General features: G+C 43.4%; 2 protein-coding genes across 5 annotated transcripts in view; one reads left to right on the top strand and one right to left on the bottom strand.

Moving 5' to 3' along the window:
- The window catches only part of ttll5 (tubulin tyrosine ligase-like family, member 5), a 43,242-nt gene extending 38,772 nt beyond the window's left edge, over positions 1-4,470 (top strand). For all 4 annotated transcript variants that reach the window (XM_031847120.1, XM_031847119.1, XM_031847118.1 and 1 more), the window contains 2 exons: positions 274-356; positions 2,921-4,470. In XM_031847120.1, coding sequence (XP_031702980.1) covers positions 274-356; positions 2,921-2,973 — 136 coding nt within the window. In that variant the 3' untranslated portion in view covers positions 2,974-4,470. The remainder of the gene's footprint in view (positions 1-273; positions 357-2,920) is intronic.
- Positions 4,471-4,632: 162 nt separating this feature from the next.
- Positions 4,633-15,421, bottom strand: tgfb3 (transforming growth factor, beta 3). The gene is made up of 7 exons (XM_031847122.1): positions 14,681-15,421; positions 10,206-10,369; positions 8,842-8,971; positions 8,589-8,696; positions 6,488-6,644; positions 5,835-5,988; positions 4,633-5,742 (listed from the first exon to the last, which is right to left on the bottom strand). Exons 1-7 carry the CDS (start codon positions 15,024-15,026, stop codon positions 5,584-5,586), a joined length of 1,218 nt encoding a protein of 405 aa, XP_031702982.1. The 5' UTR covers positions 15,027-15,421; the 3' UTR covers positions 4,633-5,583.
- Positions 15,422-16,429: the final 1,008 nt, after the last annotated feature.

The raw sequence follows: 16,429 nt of genomic DNA, 5'->3' as shown, positions 1-16,429 counted from the left end.
ACACACACACACACACACACACACACACACACACACACACACACACAGACTATTTGAAACTGACTCCACATCTCTGGAGTTGCCACAAACAGTTTTCAGCTGTTATTTATTTGTTTGGATATTGAGCTCTAAGTGGGACAGTACATTGGGATGAATCCATAGCTTTGACCTGGGCTGTGGAGATACACAGATGCAGTTCGTCGTCGTATGTATAACACCTTGGGGAATGATCTTTTTGCTCATCACTGACACTTATCGTCTCTTTATTAACAGGCAGACGTCCGCAGAGAGTTCAGCCAGTGGAAGCTTGCCCAGCGGCCAGCATGTGGTCTACGAAGCCATCTGTGGTAGAACAGGTGGGTCTGATGCTGCAGTCCTGCACACGCTTAGTACCGAGCTGTAACTTGGCCTGTTGGTGCTGTAGTCCTCTGGCAGGGGGGGGAAGTTATGCCCTTTCTATGCCAGTGTCCGTGATTACAGCCAGGCATAGTGGACATTCCCCATGGAGGACTGATAAACACCACTGGATATTTTTAGCCAGCTCCTGCCTGCACACTGGTGTGTAGCATTATGTAAATGTAGTCTGCACACTATATTGTCATAATGATAAATAAAGTACAAACTTTAATTACAACCTTGTTGCAATAGTACAAGTGAGGTTTTATTGGCTATTATATCATAAGACTTGTGTCTTAAGTTTATGACAGAAGCAGCCAGATCTGAATGCGCATAAACAAATTCTCCAGTGCTGTAATTTGCCATTTGATCATCATTTCTTTTTTTAATTAAGAGTAGAGGTCAGATTACTGCAGAAAGATAAAGAGGCAGAGCAGTGATGACATCTTTTTTTTGTAATGAGATCCAGTGATGGGAACAGTTTGAGCATTCCCATCTGTTGGTCATTCCTACGCAGTCGTAATCACTGTCTGTCCGCCAAACGTGCTGTCCAGTTGTACCCCAGAAATCACAGAAAGAGAATGAAAAATCGAGCTCAGTCTTTGCTAAGTGTATTATGAGTAATGCACTGCAATTGTGGTTGCATGCACTCACGTGTGCTCTGTCATCCTGCCCTATTTCCACAACTCTTTCCATCCTGAGCGAAGTGTTGAGCTTATTGCAGTAACAGTGATATTAAGCAGTTTGCGCTGATGCACACATCTGTTTGCCTGATCAAGAGCTTTTTTTCCATAGACCCACTATACATTAGCATTAGCAAATCGTACCATTCATCACATCACGTGTGTGACCCAGAAATCAGCTTGTCGGAAAAACACAGTAGCTGTGCACCACCCAGTACCCCCCCAAAAAAAGAATTCAGTGAGTGTGTCTGTGACCAGAACACTTCTTTTCGTTCTTCGTCTTCCCCCCAAACTATGGAGGCTGGCTTAAGTTAACAAACATCTTATAAACTCATCAATTACTGTAACTGGATCCATTGGGAGAAGCTTCTGAATCTCATGAATGCATTTTTTCCGTCGTTCCGGGCTTAAAGGGCTGGGGAGATGCTTCGCTCTCAACAAAAAAACAGAAAAATCACAGTACCGAAACCAGCTAGCAAGGCAGGTTAAACCGTGCTTTTTAGAATGGGACTGGGAGTTGAACAGAGACTCAGTGGAGTGTGTTGGAGGGGGGGGAGGGTGTTATTGTGGAGCTTAGGAGTGCGTCAGGTCTTTCTGCCTGCCCAGTGTACCTTTGTAGCGAGATGACTGAGCTCCCCTGATTGACTCTGACAGGGAGTTAGAGCAGGTCCAAACGGAGAGCATTCTCTATGATCAGCTGTCAACCGCCATTAATCACACCCTCCCTTTATCTCTCTCTCTTGTGCGCTCTCTTAATCTCTTCCTCTCTTTGCTCATACAACTCTCCCTTTATCCTCTGAAAACTGTTCCTGCTCCCTCACCCCATTCCCCTTTTTTCCTTCCCCACTTCTTCTGTGTTCATTTTTGACATGAGATGAAGGGAGGGTTTTGATGAGGACCTATCATAGCTTACAAACCTAGATTATATCGACCACATGTGTTTTACAATGCTTCCCTTGAAGTTCTCATGGCTCCACAGCTGGTGACTGGGGAGATTTATTGCTTTCAGTTTAAGAAGGAAATGAATGCTGCACTTGTGCCATTTTAATGGGAGTCCGATCATGTCAGTACGGATAGCTTAGGCCTCTCTCTATCAAAATACGACTGTATGGTGCCCTGTTGAGAAAGGAAGGTAGTTATTGGCCGTCATCCACTTTTCATATGTATTATTTAAGTTGTTGGATGTTTGATTCGAAGCGATACTGTTGAATATTTGTGGGAGGTAGCTGATTATACTGATTATACTGAGCCACTTGTTAGACCGACTGTTGACACCATTTCTTCCGTCATTGTTAGTTCCAAGCGTCATCTGGAGAAGGACATGCTAGAGACAGTATTGTCCCTTTATCTTTTCTCTTGCCGAGCCGGAGGAAGCTGCTTCCAGCGGTCATGTCATCGGATTGGAAGTCAGGGAGATGTTTTCGTTTTCCAGTTAGTCAGGCCCCACGATGTAAAAGAGCACCAAAATAAACAGTGTGCAGAGAGGGAATGAAAGGAAATACTGTTTGGGAGCACAAACACGGCAGCTCTAACTGTACTTGGAATGCCCTTTTCTACTGGATGCCTGGCCCTGAGCCAGCAGATAGGATGAGTAGCTGAGAATGAAGTGACAATCAGACACTAGGCTAAGCCCTGAGATGACAGAGCAGATCCGCTGGTGACCACCTTGACCAGAAGTTTAACAGATCAACAAAACATTCACCGGGAGGGTTCTAGTGCACTCTCTAGAAGTAAGACTCTTTCAGGTTTGACCTTAACATTTTTGTTTGTGCTGTAGGGAAACCTCGTGCTGCCGTTCGATCTCTTTTTATTCATTTTACTTTCATCTGTTGCTTCCCAAGGTCTTTCTGTGCACCGCAATCTGTTCCAGGGCCGGGAGCCTGGTCACAGATGACATGAAAGCGACCAGCGGCACGTCCTGCCCCTCTGCTGGCCTGACAGGTGTCTCTGCATGTAACTACATCCTCACAGAGGTGTATTCTGGGAAAGGACAACAGCAACAGATGGAAGTATCCGAGACATCAAACAGGGTGCTATTCATTTCTCCATGATACAGCCACGGACTTGCAAGAGGATAGTCTTCCAGGCCAGGAATGCCCAGCTTTCTATTATTTGCTCAGCCCAACATTAGTTGGCCTTTTCAGCTCCTTCCCACCCTCCCCTCACCCCCCCTGGCTACTCTCACACTTCCCAACAGTTGTCCGCCCTCATTCTCTCCATGCTACTGATACCGCAGAGAGATTTCACTGACAGATAGCCTTCAGCAGATGGTTCTTCAATACCCCAGTGGCATTTCAACCTTTTCTTCTCTGCTCATGCAGTAGCATGCGCACAGCTCGCCATTCGTGGAGATTTTATCTTCCTAGAAGGTTATACAAACAGACAAGCATGCAGAGAAGCTTCTTTCACAAGAAGACTCTTGGCATTAGACGCTCCAACTCCAGGTCCTTGTTTGAAAACAAGTTGTTGCCAAATCATGCACGATGGCCATTGCCTAAGGATGTGTTAAAGTATAGCATCCTCTGCTTGTTGGCTTAAAATAAGGAGCTTGAAGACGATTGGTTCCTGCCTTGTTCCCCGTTTACAAGGATGATGTAACAGTGTTACTGGGATGTTTGAGCTTCATATCAAGATTAGAAGACAGCTGGCTTGTGATTATTCCTGTCAGCTGTTGAGATGTTGATGTTGTTTTCCTTAGGTGGACCAAATTTAATATTTAGTCTAAATAAGTAAATTATTGTTATTGCATCAGTATTTATTTACTGTACGTTGTCCACCAAACGGCCTTTTTGGCCATTTCTGTAGCTCGAGGCATAGCATAAAAAGGATTGATGGTTATGCACAGCATTGCCTACAATGAAGGTCAATATTGCACTCACAGACCGATACCTTTGTGGATATTCTGTCGCTTGTGACCGTTTAGCGAGTTAACTCAGGGTGTGTTAATAAAACATTTGTGTTGTATATCAAAAGATTCAGTACATGTTTGTGATGACCGTGTCAGCAATACTTGAATGTCATGCATGTTTTTGTCATATCAACTGATGATTATCATCATAGTGATTTTGTACAGTCATGTTTCAATGCAGTACAACAGAACTGGTTTTAATACAATTGATAGTATTGTTTCTGTAGTGATTGATGTTAAACGTAATGTTGTTGATTTACTACTACTTTACTACGCCAGTGCACGATGTGTTACAAAACTCCAACAGTAGAATCAAAATCAATGTGTATACTCTGCTGTGGTGATACGTTGTTTACAGTCTGATCATTTCATCTGTTTGGTTGCTGAATGTTTACAACACATATGCATGGAATTGTAATATGTTTGGAATCATCGAGTCAGTCTGTATCAAACACCATTGAAATGAATAGATAACGTCAAAACATGCTGATCATGTCAGTAAATGTATTTGTTCACCACACATACTGCACACTGGAAGTTGTCATTCACTGGACTTTGATTCTTTTACTTTTGTCATCAAAATGTACCCTATCAAAATAAAGTGCTCTAAAATACTAAACAAAAACAGTACAACTCCAACAATAATGAAAGTAGAACAATTCTATCCAACTGTTCATGTTTAATTAAAAAAAAGGTGTTTCCAAGAGTAATAGAAAAAACATTTACAGTTTGTGATCTAGTTAAGTGTTCACTTAGTGACATAGGTCGTCTCATACAACAGAAAGGCTCCACTTAAAAACAAAAACGATCCCTGGAATCACCATCCTGTCGTATTACAGAGGTAAACATAAAACCACGGAAATATGACTTTGAATGAAAGGTTGGGTTCCAGCATGTTTTCTTTTTTTCTCTCAGGTAACTTTAATTCAACAGCATTTTAATGCTAAACAAACAGTGTAGGGAGCTGTGGCGAGCACAGCGTCAGTTTCCAGCTCGGACATCGGAAGGTGTCCTGTGCGTCAGAGCCGAAGGATTTCTTCGCTCTCAACAAACAATCACTTTGGTTTCACCCTCTTTGACGTATTCCTATTATGCTGAGTTCAGTCTGCATTCTCAGTCATTTTCTCTTTTTGACTGCAATTATTTTATGTCCTTAGGAATGCAGTGGTCATTGAAAGGCAATTATTGTTCTGTTCTTCCTGGGATGTAACGCTGAGGTACAGGCTGTTCAAAATGCTGGAATATAACAAAAAAAAAAAAGAGAGAAACACTGATGTCAAAAGGCGATTGATAAGGGAAGAGGTCTGATGGGTTTGAGAGTGCCGTTAGTGGAGTGGTGTTTGACAAGTCTTCTTGGTAAATGCTGCCAATGATTGTGAGCAGAGTGGTGGACTGCATCTTTCGTTTTTCGTGAGAGAGAGAGAGAGAGAGAGAGAGAGAGAGAGAGAGAGAGAGAGAGAGGGAGCTCAGGAAAGGCTGAAGCAGGGGTTGGAGGTACTTTTGTGGGCAAAGTGTACCACGCCCCCTCAACCCCTCATACCCGCTCCTGAGTAGTGCTGGGAGCCGCCACGTCGCACATCCCTAAAGCCCTGAAGTTTAGCTGCACTTGCAGGACTTAACAACCATGTTGGAGAGCTGCTCGACTTTAGGGGAGCGACCCACGTAGTAGAGGATGGTGAGGGGCTCCAGGTCCTGAGGAACGCAGCAGGGTGAGGCGGATGCTTCGGGGTTCAAGGTGTTGTACAGGCTCAGCAGCTATGGCAGAAAGAGCAGAAGGAGAGAGGGATCAGCAATCACGTTTCCAAAATAGATCTGCAACTTTAATGCGCCGTGGCACTTTGTCTCACCGAGCTGTGGGTGGTGTCTGCGCTGCGTAGATAAGGACAGGGGCCGGAGCAGAAGTTAGCGTAGTACCCTTCAGGCTGATGGATCCACCTCCAGCCCAAATCCTGCCGGAAATTAATATATAGTGGTCGCACACAGCAGTTCTCCTCGTAATTGCTGCAAAGAAGAGAGGACAGAGAGGATTATTATACTCGCATCATTTCACAGATAATAAGCAATTTTAGCAGTTGTATACATTTTTTCTCCCTATGGGCCCACAGCCAGAGCTGAGAGTGAAGTTCAGGAATTCCACTCTTAGGTGTGCCCTTATTTTCCCTCTTGGAGTCAGCCCAGGTGTCTTTGGTGTTGCTTGTCAGCCTGACAGAGGAAATCCAGAGCTGAGGAGACAGCGTGTAAGAGGAGGTGGCGTTTGCTAGTTCTGGGACGGATTCAGACTTGTATCGGATAATACCTCTGTCATGCTCGTCTAGGTGATTAACAAGCTTATTCTGTGTGTTCAGTGCCCATGTACTCTTCTTCACTGCCATCTTTTTGAGCCGTGAAAGCTGATACCCCCCCATATCAAATCTCAAAAACTGAAGTGCAGGTGCAGCCAGAGAAATCTTACATTAATAACAGTCCAAGCCATTTTTCAGGGCAAGGAAATGGGCCTTACTTGAAGCAGTAATTGGTGTCAAGTGCCCGCTTACGCCTGCGGGAGGAGGATTGGACATCCAGCCGGTGGGGAGGGAGCATCATGAGGATGAGATGGGGGTAGAGCTGCTCCTTTTGTTTTTTCACACGGCTCAGATCGTCATAGTCTGCTTCCATACCTGTAGGAGACAGTCACTTAGTCTGCAGGGTACCAAGAAAAACTGCAGATTTATTGAGAATTGTAAAGATGTCTTCAAGAGCCGACTTCAGTGGAACCACATCTTCACTCTAATCTGTGTAGTCAGCTGTAACTTTTACAGGAGGATACTGTAATATCCAGGAAGGGCTTCACTCATTTTTGGCTAACTTTTCGGCCTTCTCCTCATTCAACACTGGTCTCTAACTTCCTCCTTTCCTCCGTTCTCCCCCCCTGGGCCTGCGTCTGCTCATCCAATCTGCCCCTGATAGCTAAAGCAGTGGATATCTCGGGAGAGATACTGCTGTTGGATTAGTACGCCCCTCTTTAATTCGGGGCCAAGCGTCTGAGCGCCGTGGCAGCACATTCCTTGTGGCCAAGCCAGTCGGGAGTGTTTCCCAGGGCCGAGGGCCCGGGGGCCCCAGTGCTAAGTGAGATACCAGATCGATTGTATTCCCATGCTCTGTGTCTCTCTCCACATCTTAGAAAGGAAACCCATTATCTTACCAACAAGACCTCAATAGGTAATTCTGCTGGAGGAACATGTTGATGACTGGATGAAAAGGACCGTATTGTGGATGTTATTGTATTATAACCACAAACCAGATTCACATTCATCGTAGCCAACGCTGCACTAGACTAGAAAATAAGAGACTGAATAAACGCCTCAGGTAGCTTTCATTTGGCAATAAATGCAATGAAACAAAAGGCCTATTGAGCAAATTAGAGCTTAATCTAAAATATTTATACTTTTATCAAATCCTCTGCCATTTGTATAAGTAAAGTTTAGAGTTAACCTCTGCCAACATGGCAACAGTAGTTACAAGTGGCAAATGCATGCCATTTGCCACTTTTAATATGATAAATAATAGCTAATATGTAGATGTAAGTTTGACATTTTAGAGGTTTATTCAAGAAGTTTGTCAGTTATCTGACAAACTTCTTGAATAAAACTGGTCCTGAGACCCATTTATGCAAATCATTCTAAAACCAGCACTGCCTCAATAGCAATACTCAGAATGAAACACATTTTCATCTAACAGGAGATACCTCTCTGGAACATTAGACAACTCAAATAAATCAAACAGAAGTAAACTTGTTATCTACCTCTTGACAATAATATAAACTGGCAGAACATTTTTTCACTGTGAGAGATCAAAAGCAGAGAGGAATCCAGTCCAGATACCAACTTAACGACCACAGCCTGGCCATAGGACACTCTAAAATGCTTGTTAGCTTCACAACAGGTGAGATTGAGACTGAGCTGTGCTCTTAAAATGGGAAAAACCTAATCAGAGTTCAATACTCAAAGACACTGGAGTTTTTGTTTCCTGATTTTACAAAATGTGATGAGAACAGAAAACATTAGACGAATCCCGGAGAGAGATATTAAAAGGAAAAGCTCGACATTTTGGGAAATATGTTTATTTGCTTTCTGTCTGTAAGTTACACGAGAAGAGGGATACCATTCTCTGTCTGTAGGCCTATATTGGCAAGAAAACAAGTGTAAAGTGTATTTCCCCGAATATCAAACTCTTCATTTAACTTCACATTATGTAGTTTCGTGCCGTAAACTGAGGAGCAAACATCCCACTGAATTTGACAGCTAAGAATCATGACTCAGCTATCACTATCTATTCAACTGTAACCATTACCATTGTTGAGTTTTATTTTTTGGAACTTATTTCTCATTTAAATGGTATCCCTGCTCTTTTTTTATTCATATTATAATATTCCCCACATAGGTTTAGATATACAGTATGTGTCTGATTGCCAAATTGAAACCTTGGCAGTGTTGTTTTCAACAACTTCATGATACCTAAATTTAAATTTAAAGAAGTTTTGGGAAAAACAACAAAGGTCGCTGATGCAAATCCAAACCATCTAACTTTCTTTCACATCATTGAGGTATTAAATGCAGTCTCACCTTTGAACTTGACCTCGAGCACCTCATTGGCGTTCTCGATAATGTCACCATTTGGCCTGAACGTGTGGCAGGGACAGTGCACGCTGATCTCCAGGCCAAGATTGGTCTCTGTGGAGGAAACAAGAGCAGAGGGATGTAAGGAGCTGACATTTTCCCCTCAGGCCGATATCCTTCATTTTGAATGAGCCCATGCTTTTTTGGCAGGATATGCATTGAGGTGCGATGCAAGGAAAAATTGGGGTGTCCCACTCACGTCTGTACATCAGCCACTCTCTCACTGTCTCTGTAACATCAAAGGAGACCCACTCAGGAGTTCCCTTGGTCAGGACATTCTTGCCCCCAATGTAGCGCTGTTTGGCTTTGGGGTCGTCTTTCTGGAGGATCTGCAAGGAAAAGATGAAAATGTGACCCAGCTGCATAAACTCTCTTCCTTTCACACACACACAGAACCAGAGCTGTCTGTCTGAGCCAGACTCTCCAGGATGCCTTGGGCCAAATGTCTACTCTTCATGGAAAAAGTGACTCCCTGTGTTGATATCCCCATTTTCAAGTTAATGCCTGCGTGTTACCCTCCTGCCAATGAGAACCTGGCTGTCCTTCACATCAGCAGTTCAAAGTTACACTTCAGCCGGGCTCCCTAGATGCAGTTTCAAGACGTTCAGAAAAAAAGCATTGTTGCCAGGTATATCCGTGGGCATTCGTGTGTTATCATGTCGAGGCCCCAAATGTACAAACCTGACGATGGAGGAAAATGCAACAGTGTGGTCCAGACATTCCTATCTCCATCAGCACTTCTCTCAACAAAGGTGTTTATCTGTGGTGAGAAATGTGTGTGTTTGGGTGGTGAGCCCCACAGCAGTGCTTTGAATAACCAGGTTCCTGAACATTGTCAGCATCTAATCTGTCTTCCTGTGGGAACGAGGGGCCCTCTGCCAATCAAGTCCAGCCTGAAAAGTGTGGGGGTGAGCAAGCAGCTCCGTTTACTCCCCCGGTGGGTGACCCTGCCTCTATCTCCTCCTAGGCCCCTGGAAACGATCCGACGGCCTGACAGTCTGTATTCAGCGCTGGCCAGAGCCTTGCCTCAGAGGCGGTATGCAGTCCGGAGACACTTGTCTCCCTGGCAGGAAATGTTGGAACCTGATCATTACTCCTAGTGTCTCACGGGAGATTAATGAGGAAACCGAACAAAAAAAAAAAATCCATCCTTGCCACCCCCCACACACAGACATCTAACAGATGCTTGCTTTAACACAAAAAAATGTCTCATAAACACAAATGCAGGTGCAGATCTAAAAACCCTGTTGAAAGCATCGCCCATTACTTGTTACAACAAGGATGGACAGCTGCTATGAGATTGACAGCTAAGAAAGAAGAAACTGCTGAAAGGAGGGGTTCTTAAAGATGGCTGTGCAAGCTCTTGAATTTGTCCTAACGTAGAATCCATTTGACTGTAAGCACATGGAAGAATGATCACATAAAAAGAGGAGAGAGGGAGTTGGACACCCTAATATAAATGTTTTCATCTTTCTCGCTGACCTACGCAGGCCATCTGAGAGAAATAGAGCACATAAACCCTGCACGCTGCTAACAGTGGAAATGAACGGTCAGTTCACACACCTGGTAGAGCTCAATCCTCTGCTCGTTTCTCTTGGCGCCGGTGTTGGGGATCCGCAGGGCTCGAAACTCGGCCCGGAACAAGTTGGAGGAGTTCTTCTCCATGGTGGAGACGTTGAAGCGGAATACCTTGGAGGTGATACCCTTAGGGCAGTAGGGGAGGTCATCTGCAGGTACAGTGGAAATGATGACTTAACAGTGGTTTTTAAAAATAGATCAGACTGGAACTCTCATTGTTTCTTTTTTCAGAATCCTTTTAAACCCTTATCCATCTGTTACCTCAGAGTGGACATGTTATCAAAGCCTATTTTCCATACAGGAGTGGCCATGTTTACCTTCTGATTATTGATCAACGTTTTGCAGAGGATTCTCCTCTACGAGTTTATATAGTTTGCAGATAAAAAAAGCTGCTCTTTTTTAAACTATTTCTACTCTATTCCAGAGAGACGTGGGCCATTACCACGAACCATCTGCTTATACTTTGTGCGGTCCGAGTTAGCAACAAGTTGAAGTCATGAAATGAAAACCAAATGTCCCATGTGGTGGTGGAGCCGGCTGCAGTGGGACGGCAGCGTGCTGCTCCTCCTCCCTCCAGCTCTTGAGCCCAACAGGTGCTCCGAGGGCTCGGCCACAAGCCAAGTATTCCCTGGAGCTATGGGAACATGTGGACTCGCATGCTGGAGCAGAACAATACCTGAGAAACCATCTAGGAGGGCCACTCCGTCACGATAGTAACGCCACTGAGTGCATGCTTGACAAGCAATAACTTGCTGTATACATGGTGAGGGCATGTGACTGTACACTGGCCTTTAGCAGAATCAGCTAAATAAATATCCACATTGTGATTCTATGTAAAAACTTCCTGTTGCATTGAAACCGTTCCCCTTTTTACATCCTAATACCATTGAACAGTTTATTATTTTAACAGGACAAGCACATGCAGTTTTGAGCAAAACAAGCACAAAGTAAACTTTTTGTGGGCTAAATGGAAACAGTCATTTACAGCCAAGCCGTAGCTAATTTATTACCACAAGCTTAAACTTTATTACCAAGCCTCAGATTTGCTGGTGGTTGAAAGGGGCATTGCACCTTTAGCTGATTTGCACCTCAAGCTGTTTGGGGACAAATGGAAATTCAGAAGTTCAGTTGTTTCTGTGTCATGCAAAAGGAACTTGCACATCTCCAAGTATCTGTACTTCATTTGACCCATAATCCTATTTCAGTGTCCTCCCAGTCATTATCTGATATTTCCACAAAGTTTTTTTCAACTTTCCCTATTTATAGGTGACCTTTTCAGCATTCATCCCCAGCCAGATATCTGTCCAGTGTTTCCACACAATCTATAAGGAGGAAACCTCAGTAGCCTTGTCCTCCCCTCACTCATTGTTCCGTCCCCCCCCTCTGACTCCCCCCAACAGAAGGTGGAAAGCCCCACTTTGAGGGGAGATTTGAAATTCTAATCAAGTCTTTGGTTTCCTTTTGGATGACCTCATTTTTCCTATTGCAATGGTTTTAGGTGGATTTCACATTATGGCTTATTTTTGCCAAGGGTCTGAAAGGTAATTTGTTCCATGTTGGTAAGTGGAGGGGGTTGCTTGCATAATTAACTGAAATACATTCAGCAATTTTCTGCCCCCCCACCATTTTCAGATGACAGCTTTTAAGAGTGCCAGGATGCTGACATAAGGTTGACCTGCAAACTATTTTTAACAGCACAGATTTATGTCAATAAGCTTCATTGGGGTCTTGTTTCTTGTCACTCAGAAATTATTGAAAAAATGATTTTTAGATTCAAACAAAGTAGATATATTGTTGTACATTGTCTGATTTAAACTACACACTGTTCTTAGATCAGATTATAATTAGAGAATTTGGATTTACTGCAAACCATTCTCATTAACACGTTTGCTTTATGGTCACATATAAAAGCCTGGATAACAACAAGATGCCCAGTTGATCTCATTTTTGTGTTATTAAGAGCTTAGAAGGGCTCTTAATGAGGGATTTAGGGGGAAAGTTATTCAGGAAGTCCTGGGGACAGACTTTGTTGTAAAGCTTCGCATAGAGTGCCTCGCCCAGACGCTATCGACCCCACCTCTCACCCTAACACATGCTCCCCCTCCAGTGTCTGGGATCCTCTCCTCTGAGGAAAAAGATCAAATATAAACTCAGGAATCACCTCTGTTTGCCCTTTTGCCCGCAGGATTGTCCGTGATGTCAGTCTCTCCACAGCTTTGTGGAGGTAAACAAAGGAAATAGGAAGCATAAGGCAGCAGGTGCTGGCCAGCTGCTGATGTGTCTATAGGTCTCATAGAGGACAATGGAAATGTCTTTGGAAATGTAGTAATTTGAGTGCTATATTAGTTACAGTCAGTATCTGAAATAACAATTTGTTTGCACTATGCTTCTATGGTTTGATTTTCACGTGGAGATTTACTCAATTGATATTTAGTTTTAATAATACAGATTTAAAATGCTGCTTTTGCATCAGAGGAGACTCTGAGGAGATAATGTGACGCAGCTCTGTTCTGAAGTCGAAAAACAACTTTTTTCCCACTTGATTAAGGATGAGGAAGCAAAAAAGTTTAAGGCGTGGGAGTTGGGGGAGGAGAGATGGTGTTTCTTTGGGAACAGGCCAAAGACCTCTGTCTCTGTTTGCTCAGATGACATCATCCTCCTACTATCCCATATATCAGATACCCTGCTGTCCTCAGCGTTAATCCTCATCTTTTACTGACCCAACACTGAGTCAACGATTGGCTTAAAATTTCACTGAAGCTGCGTGCTTCAGTCAGTGTGCAAGGCTTTCCAATTTAAGAGGCAGTGGATTCTAAGAATGTTATTGTGCCAAAGGTTCAGTTCAGTTCAGTTTTTACCTAATTTCTTCAGCAGTATTTGATTAATGACGATATATAATGTGCCACATTAGCTTTCTGATGCACCAGAAAAGGATGACCTATTGTTGCCCAGTCTCAGTTATGCTTCATCGAGCCATAAATGACAAATGCCTTGATTTGGTAGCAGTGGCTAAGAAAAGTGACACATTAAAGTATGACAGAAAAATTTCTGTTTAACTTTTTAACAAGGCATAACTTGACTAGATTCCCAAACACTCCCACCTTTCCAAAAACGGTGAATGTAAAACTCATTATATTCAGCAGGAATGAAAATGAACTACACTGCAAAATGATCACGGTGACAGACATTATGTTCCTATATACGGAAACATGCCCCCCTCTCTTTAAAATTACAGAATGGAAAGGGAGAGTGCTAATTAATGTATGTTGGCACCTTTGTTTAATTTCCTAATATACTTCTTGGATAAGCTGTTTAGTGCAGAAAGTGTTGCCGGTATAAGTAAAGTTCACGTCTTGCATTATCACCTACACTATGGCCTACTACAGTATGAGACCAGCGTGACGTGTCCTGGGCACCTGGCCATCACTGATCCCACTCCTTAGACCTGTGTTTGTTTTGGGAGCTCTGGCTACCTCTGACCAGAGGATAAACCCTGAGCTGTGTATTTTGAGTGTCAGAAGCACTTTGTGGGACTTGTGAAATGGATTTGATTCAGGACTTATGCTGGAACCAGCAGAGGCTCTGCTTAGTGTCACAGCACAGCATAAACACCTGTTGATTTCAAAATGGTCACATCATGCACTAACTGGCCTCTGACCGTGGAAATGCACAAATCTAACTCTTCCTCTATAAAATGGACTTACTCTGGAGGATCTGCTGCTCAGTGAGCTTCTGTTACTGTTTTTTGGAACAATCAATGGACCATAGCTTATACAGGAAATACCAATATGGATGAACAAGGGAATTAGATCATCACAGAGAGCTACTCGGCTCCTTGCTACTGGAGAGAAATAGTGGGGAAATAGAAGTGAGAGAGTGCACACACACTGGATGAAAAATATTGGGAAACTCATGGCTAGAAAATGGAAATGAGGTATTAGAGTTGGCAATAAATACTAGACCTAACTGCCTGAGAATTTTCCCTGCTTAGGAATGTGTCAGACTTAGGATGGAGTTCCCATGGCTTTGGTGTGAGGTATGTATGAGGAATGGTGCTCATTCCAATTAGACTGTTTACTTTGCCCTCTCCGTTGCGCGCCGCTCCGCTGCTCAGGCGCGTCTGTGCGTAAAGGCTGCAGTGCACTTAACGCCAGCTGGAAAAAATGGACCCCTGTTTTTGATATTGTTACCTCACATATCATTTTTTATTTTATTGAGGCCAGATACAAGTTTGTAGTCTTGTGAATGTACATAGATTTGCACAATTGAGTTTACAAAGGCATTTGGATCTTTGCAACATTGCGGTGACAAAACAGAATATCGTGCCAATCACAAATAAATACTCCACCCTATGTGTATTAATCACTCACACTTCAACACAACATATGTGTCGTTTTTGGATGAGTATGAGGAGTCGCAAAAAACACCTGAATAATCATGAGCAAAAACAATTAACTTACTGTTTTCCGGCGGACCATTGATCATGTTGAACTTGTAAATCTCTTTGGCATAGTACTCAGTCTCCGTGTTATCCTGTCCACAACTCTGATGCCGGTCTCTTCCCAGCTCCTCGATGAGCTCCTTGGTGCTGTTATAAAGGGCCAGAACCTGATACGGTACTTGACTTGGACCTGTTGTTTGAGGCGGACTGGTCAGCCGGAGTTTACTGAGAATCTGTCCCCGGACCGCCTCTACTCTCTTTTTCTTTATGTGGTCGATGTCCACAGTGGTGCACGTGGAGAGCGACAGAGTCATTGTCACACAATTTAAAAGGAGGAAAAACAGAAGTGCATTTCCCAGATTCATATTTCACTATGTGTTCAGTCACAACCGAGGATTGTCAAGTAAAAGAAGAAGAAAAAGCTCCGATTTGAATAAAATCCCTTTCTCTTTTCATTCAGGTCGTTAGTGAGTCTTGTTCCAGGAGGAATCCCATTTTCTCAAGTGCTATGTCATCTTTGCAAAATGAGCATTTGCATGGGAGCAAATCCGTGCCATTTTGGAAAAAGCTCTCAACTCTTCAATAAGACTCGTTATTCTACTCTTCATTACCCCTTATCTCATGCAAGCACCTCTTATTATCTTCGTGAGTGTATAGTGCGCCGATCTCTGCACCGCAGTTCAGTTTCTCCAATGCATCGGGCTCTTTCCATCCACTTGTGCATACGGAGTCAGCGCGTCTCTCTGCTCCTTCGCTGCAGTCCGGCCTCAAACACACTCAAACGCTCTCCACTCTCACTCATACTTTATAGTCACAAGCTGTGACGTTTTCGAGGGAGGGGCAGCAAGCTTTAAGCCTTCGTTCGGACAATGAGATCCGTCCTATTCTGAAATGTGTTTAATTCGACTTTTCATAATATTTTTGTGCTGTCAAACTAAATAAAATGTGCGTAATATTAGGCAGAATGCGATTTCACAAGAGCGGCTCTCGACTAAAGAAGCAAAGTCACTGGACCGATTTGTCCATGGAATATTTTTGCGTTTGTCTTCTCGACGTGACTTGTGGGTTTTTTTATGTATAAAAGTGAAGTTAAGTAATGTGATACTCATTAAGTCCCATCAATGACGGATATTTAGCCTGTCTGTGGGTCATTTACTTTTATAAGTCCTTGGAAAATATTGACCTCATCCAAAGTAATGTTTTCGAGGAAAATCAAATGCAGATGGAAGGCCAAAGTTGACAAAGGGCACTGAAGGTGAACAGGAGCTCAGCCAGCTGCTGTGAACCACTGGATGCTGCTACTGTTCAGTTTCTCCCCAGCAACATAAAACATGCATAACAGCGACATCTAACGGACGCAGGGGGTCACTTCAGGTCCCATATGCAACTGAAGTGTTGTGGATATACCCTTCTTATTGCAGTCTTTGATATAGACTGTGCAGGCCTGAATTAGATGAGATAATGTGACGGGGCTCTACTTGATTGAGTTTGAGGATGAACAAAATGTTAAAGGGCGTGTGAGTTGTGGGAATGATTATGTTTGTTTGGTAAAAAGGCAAACCAGGGCTCTGATTGTTTAGATGACATCATTTTTCCTCAATCCCTCCCTCATGTTTTTACTGGCCCAACCCAACACTGACTGAATGATCGGTCCGACCATTCACTCAAATTGCATGCTGTGTGCAAGGCACGAGCTTTCTAATTTTAGGAAATGGGTCAGTCTTAAATCAAATGTTAGCATGCAGAGGGTCATCTTTCGGTTCACACA

This window comes from Anarrhichthys ocellatus, unplaced genomic scaffold, assembly GCF_004355925.1.
Source record: "Anarrhichthys ocellatus isolate YVR2014 unplaced genomic scaffold, GSC_Weel_1.0 scaffold7, whole genome shotgun sequence".
NCBI classification, from domain to species: domain Eukaryota; kingdom Metazoa; phylum Chordata; class Actinopteri; order Perciformes; family Anarhichadidae; genus Anarrhichthys; species Anarrhichthys ocellatus.
Note: the sequence above shows the minus strand (reverse complement) of the source record. Positions and strands in the feature narration are given on the sequence as shown.

What these genes read in the sequence shown, in the direction of transcription:
- tgfb3 (XM_031847122.1), bottom strand. Translation starts at nt 15,026, where the DNA reads ATGAATCTGGGAAATGCACTTCTGTTTTTCCTCCTTTTAAATTGTGTG. An exon ending in CAATGGTCCGCCGGAAAACA is followed by an intron (nt 10,370 to 14,680) that starts GTAAGTTAATTG and finishes CTGTACCTGCAG; the next exon opens with ATGACCTCCCCTACTGCCCT. An exon ending in GCTCGAGGTCAAGTTCAAAG is followed by an intron (nt 6,645 to 8,588) that starts GTGAGACTGCAT and finishes TGTCTCCTACAG; the next exon opens with GTATGGAAGCAGACTATGAC.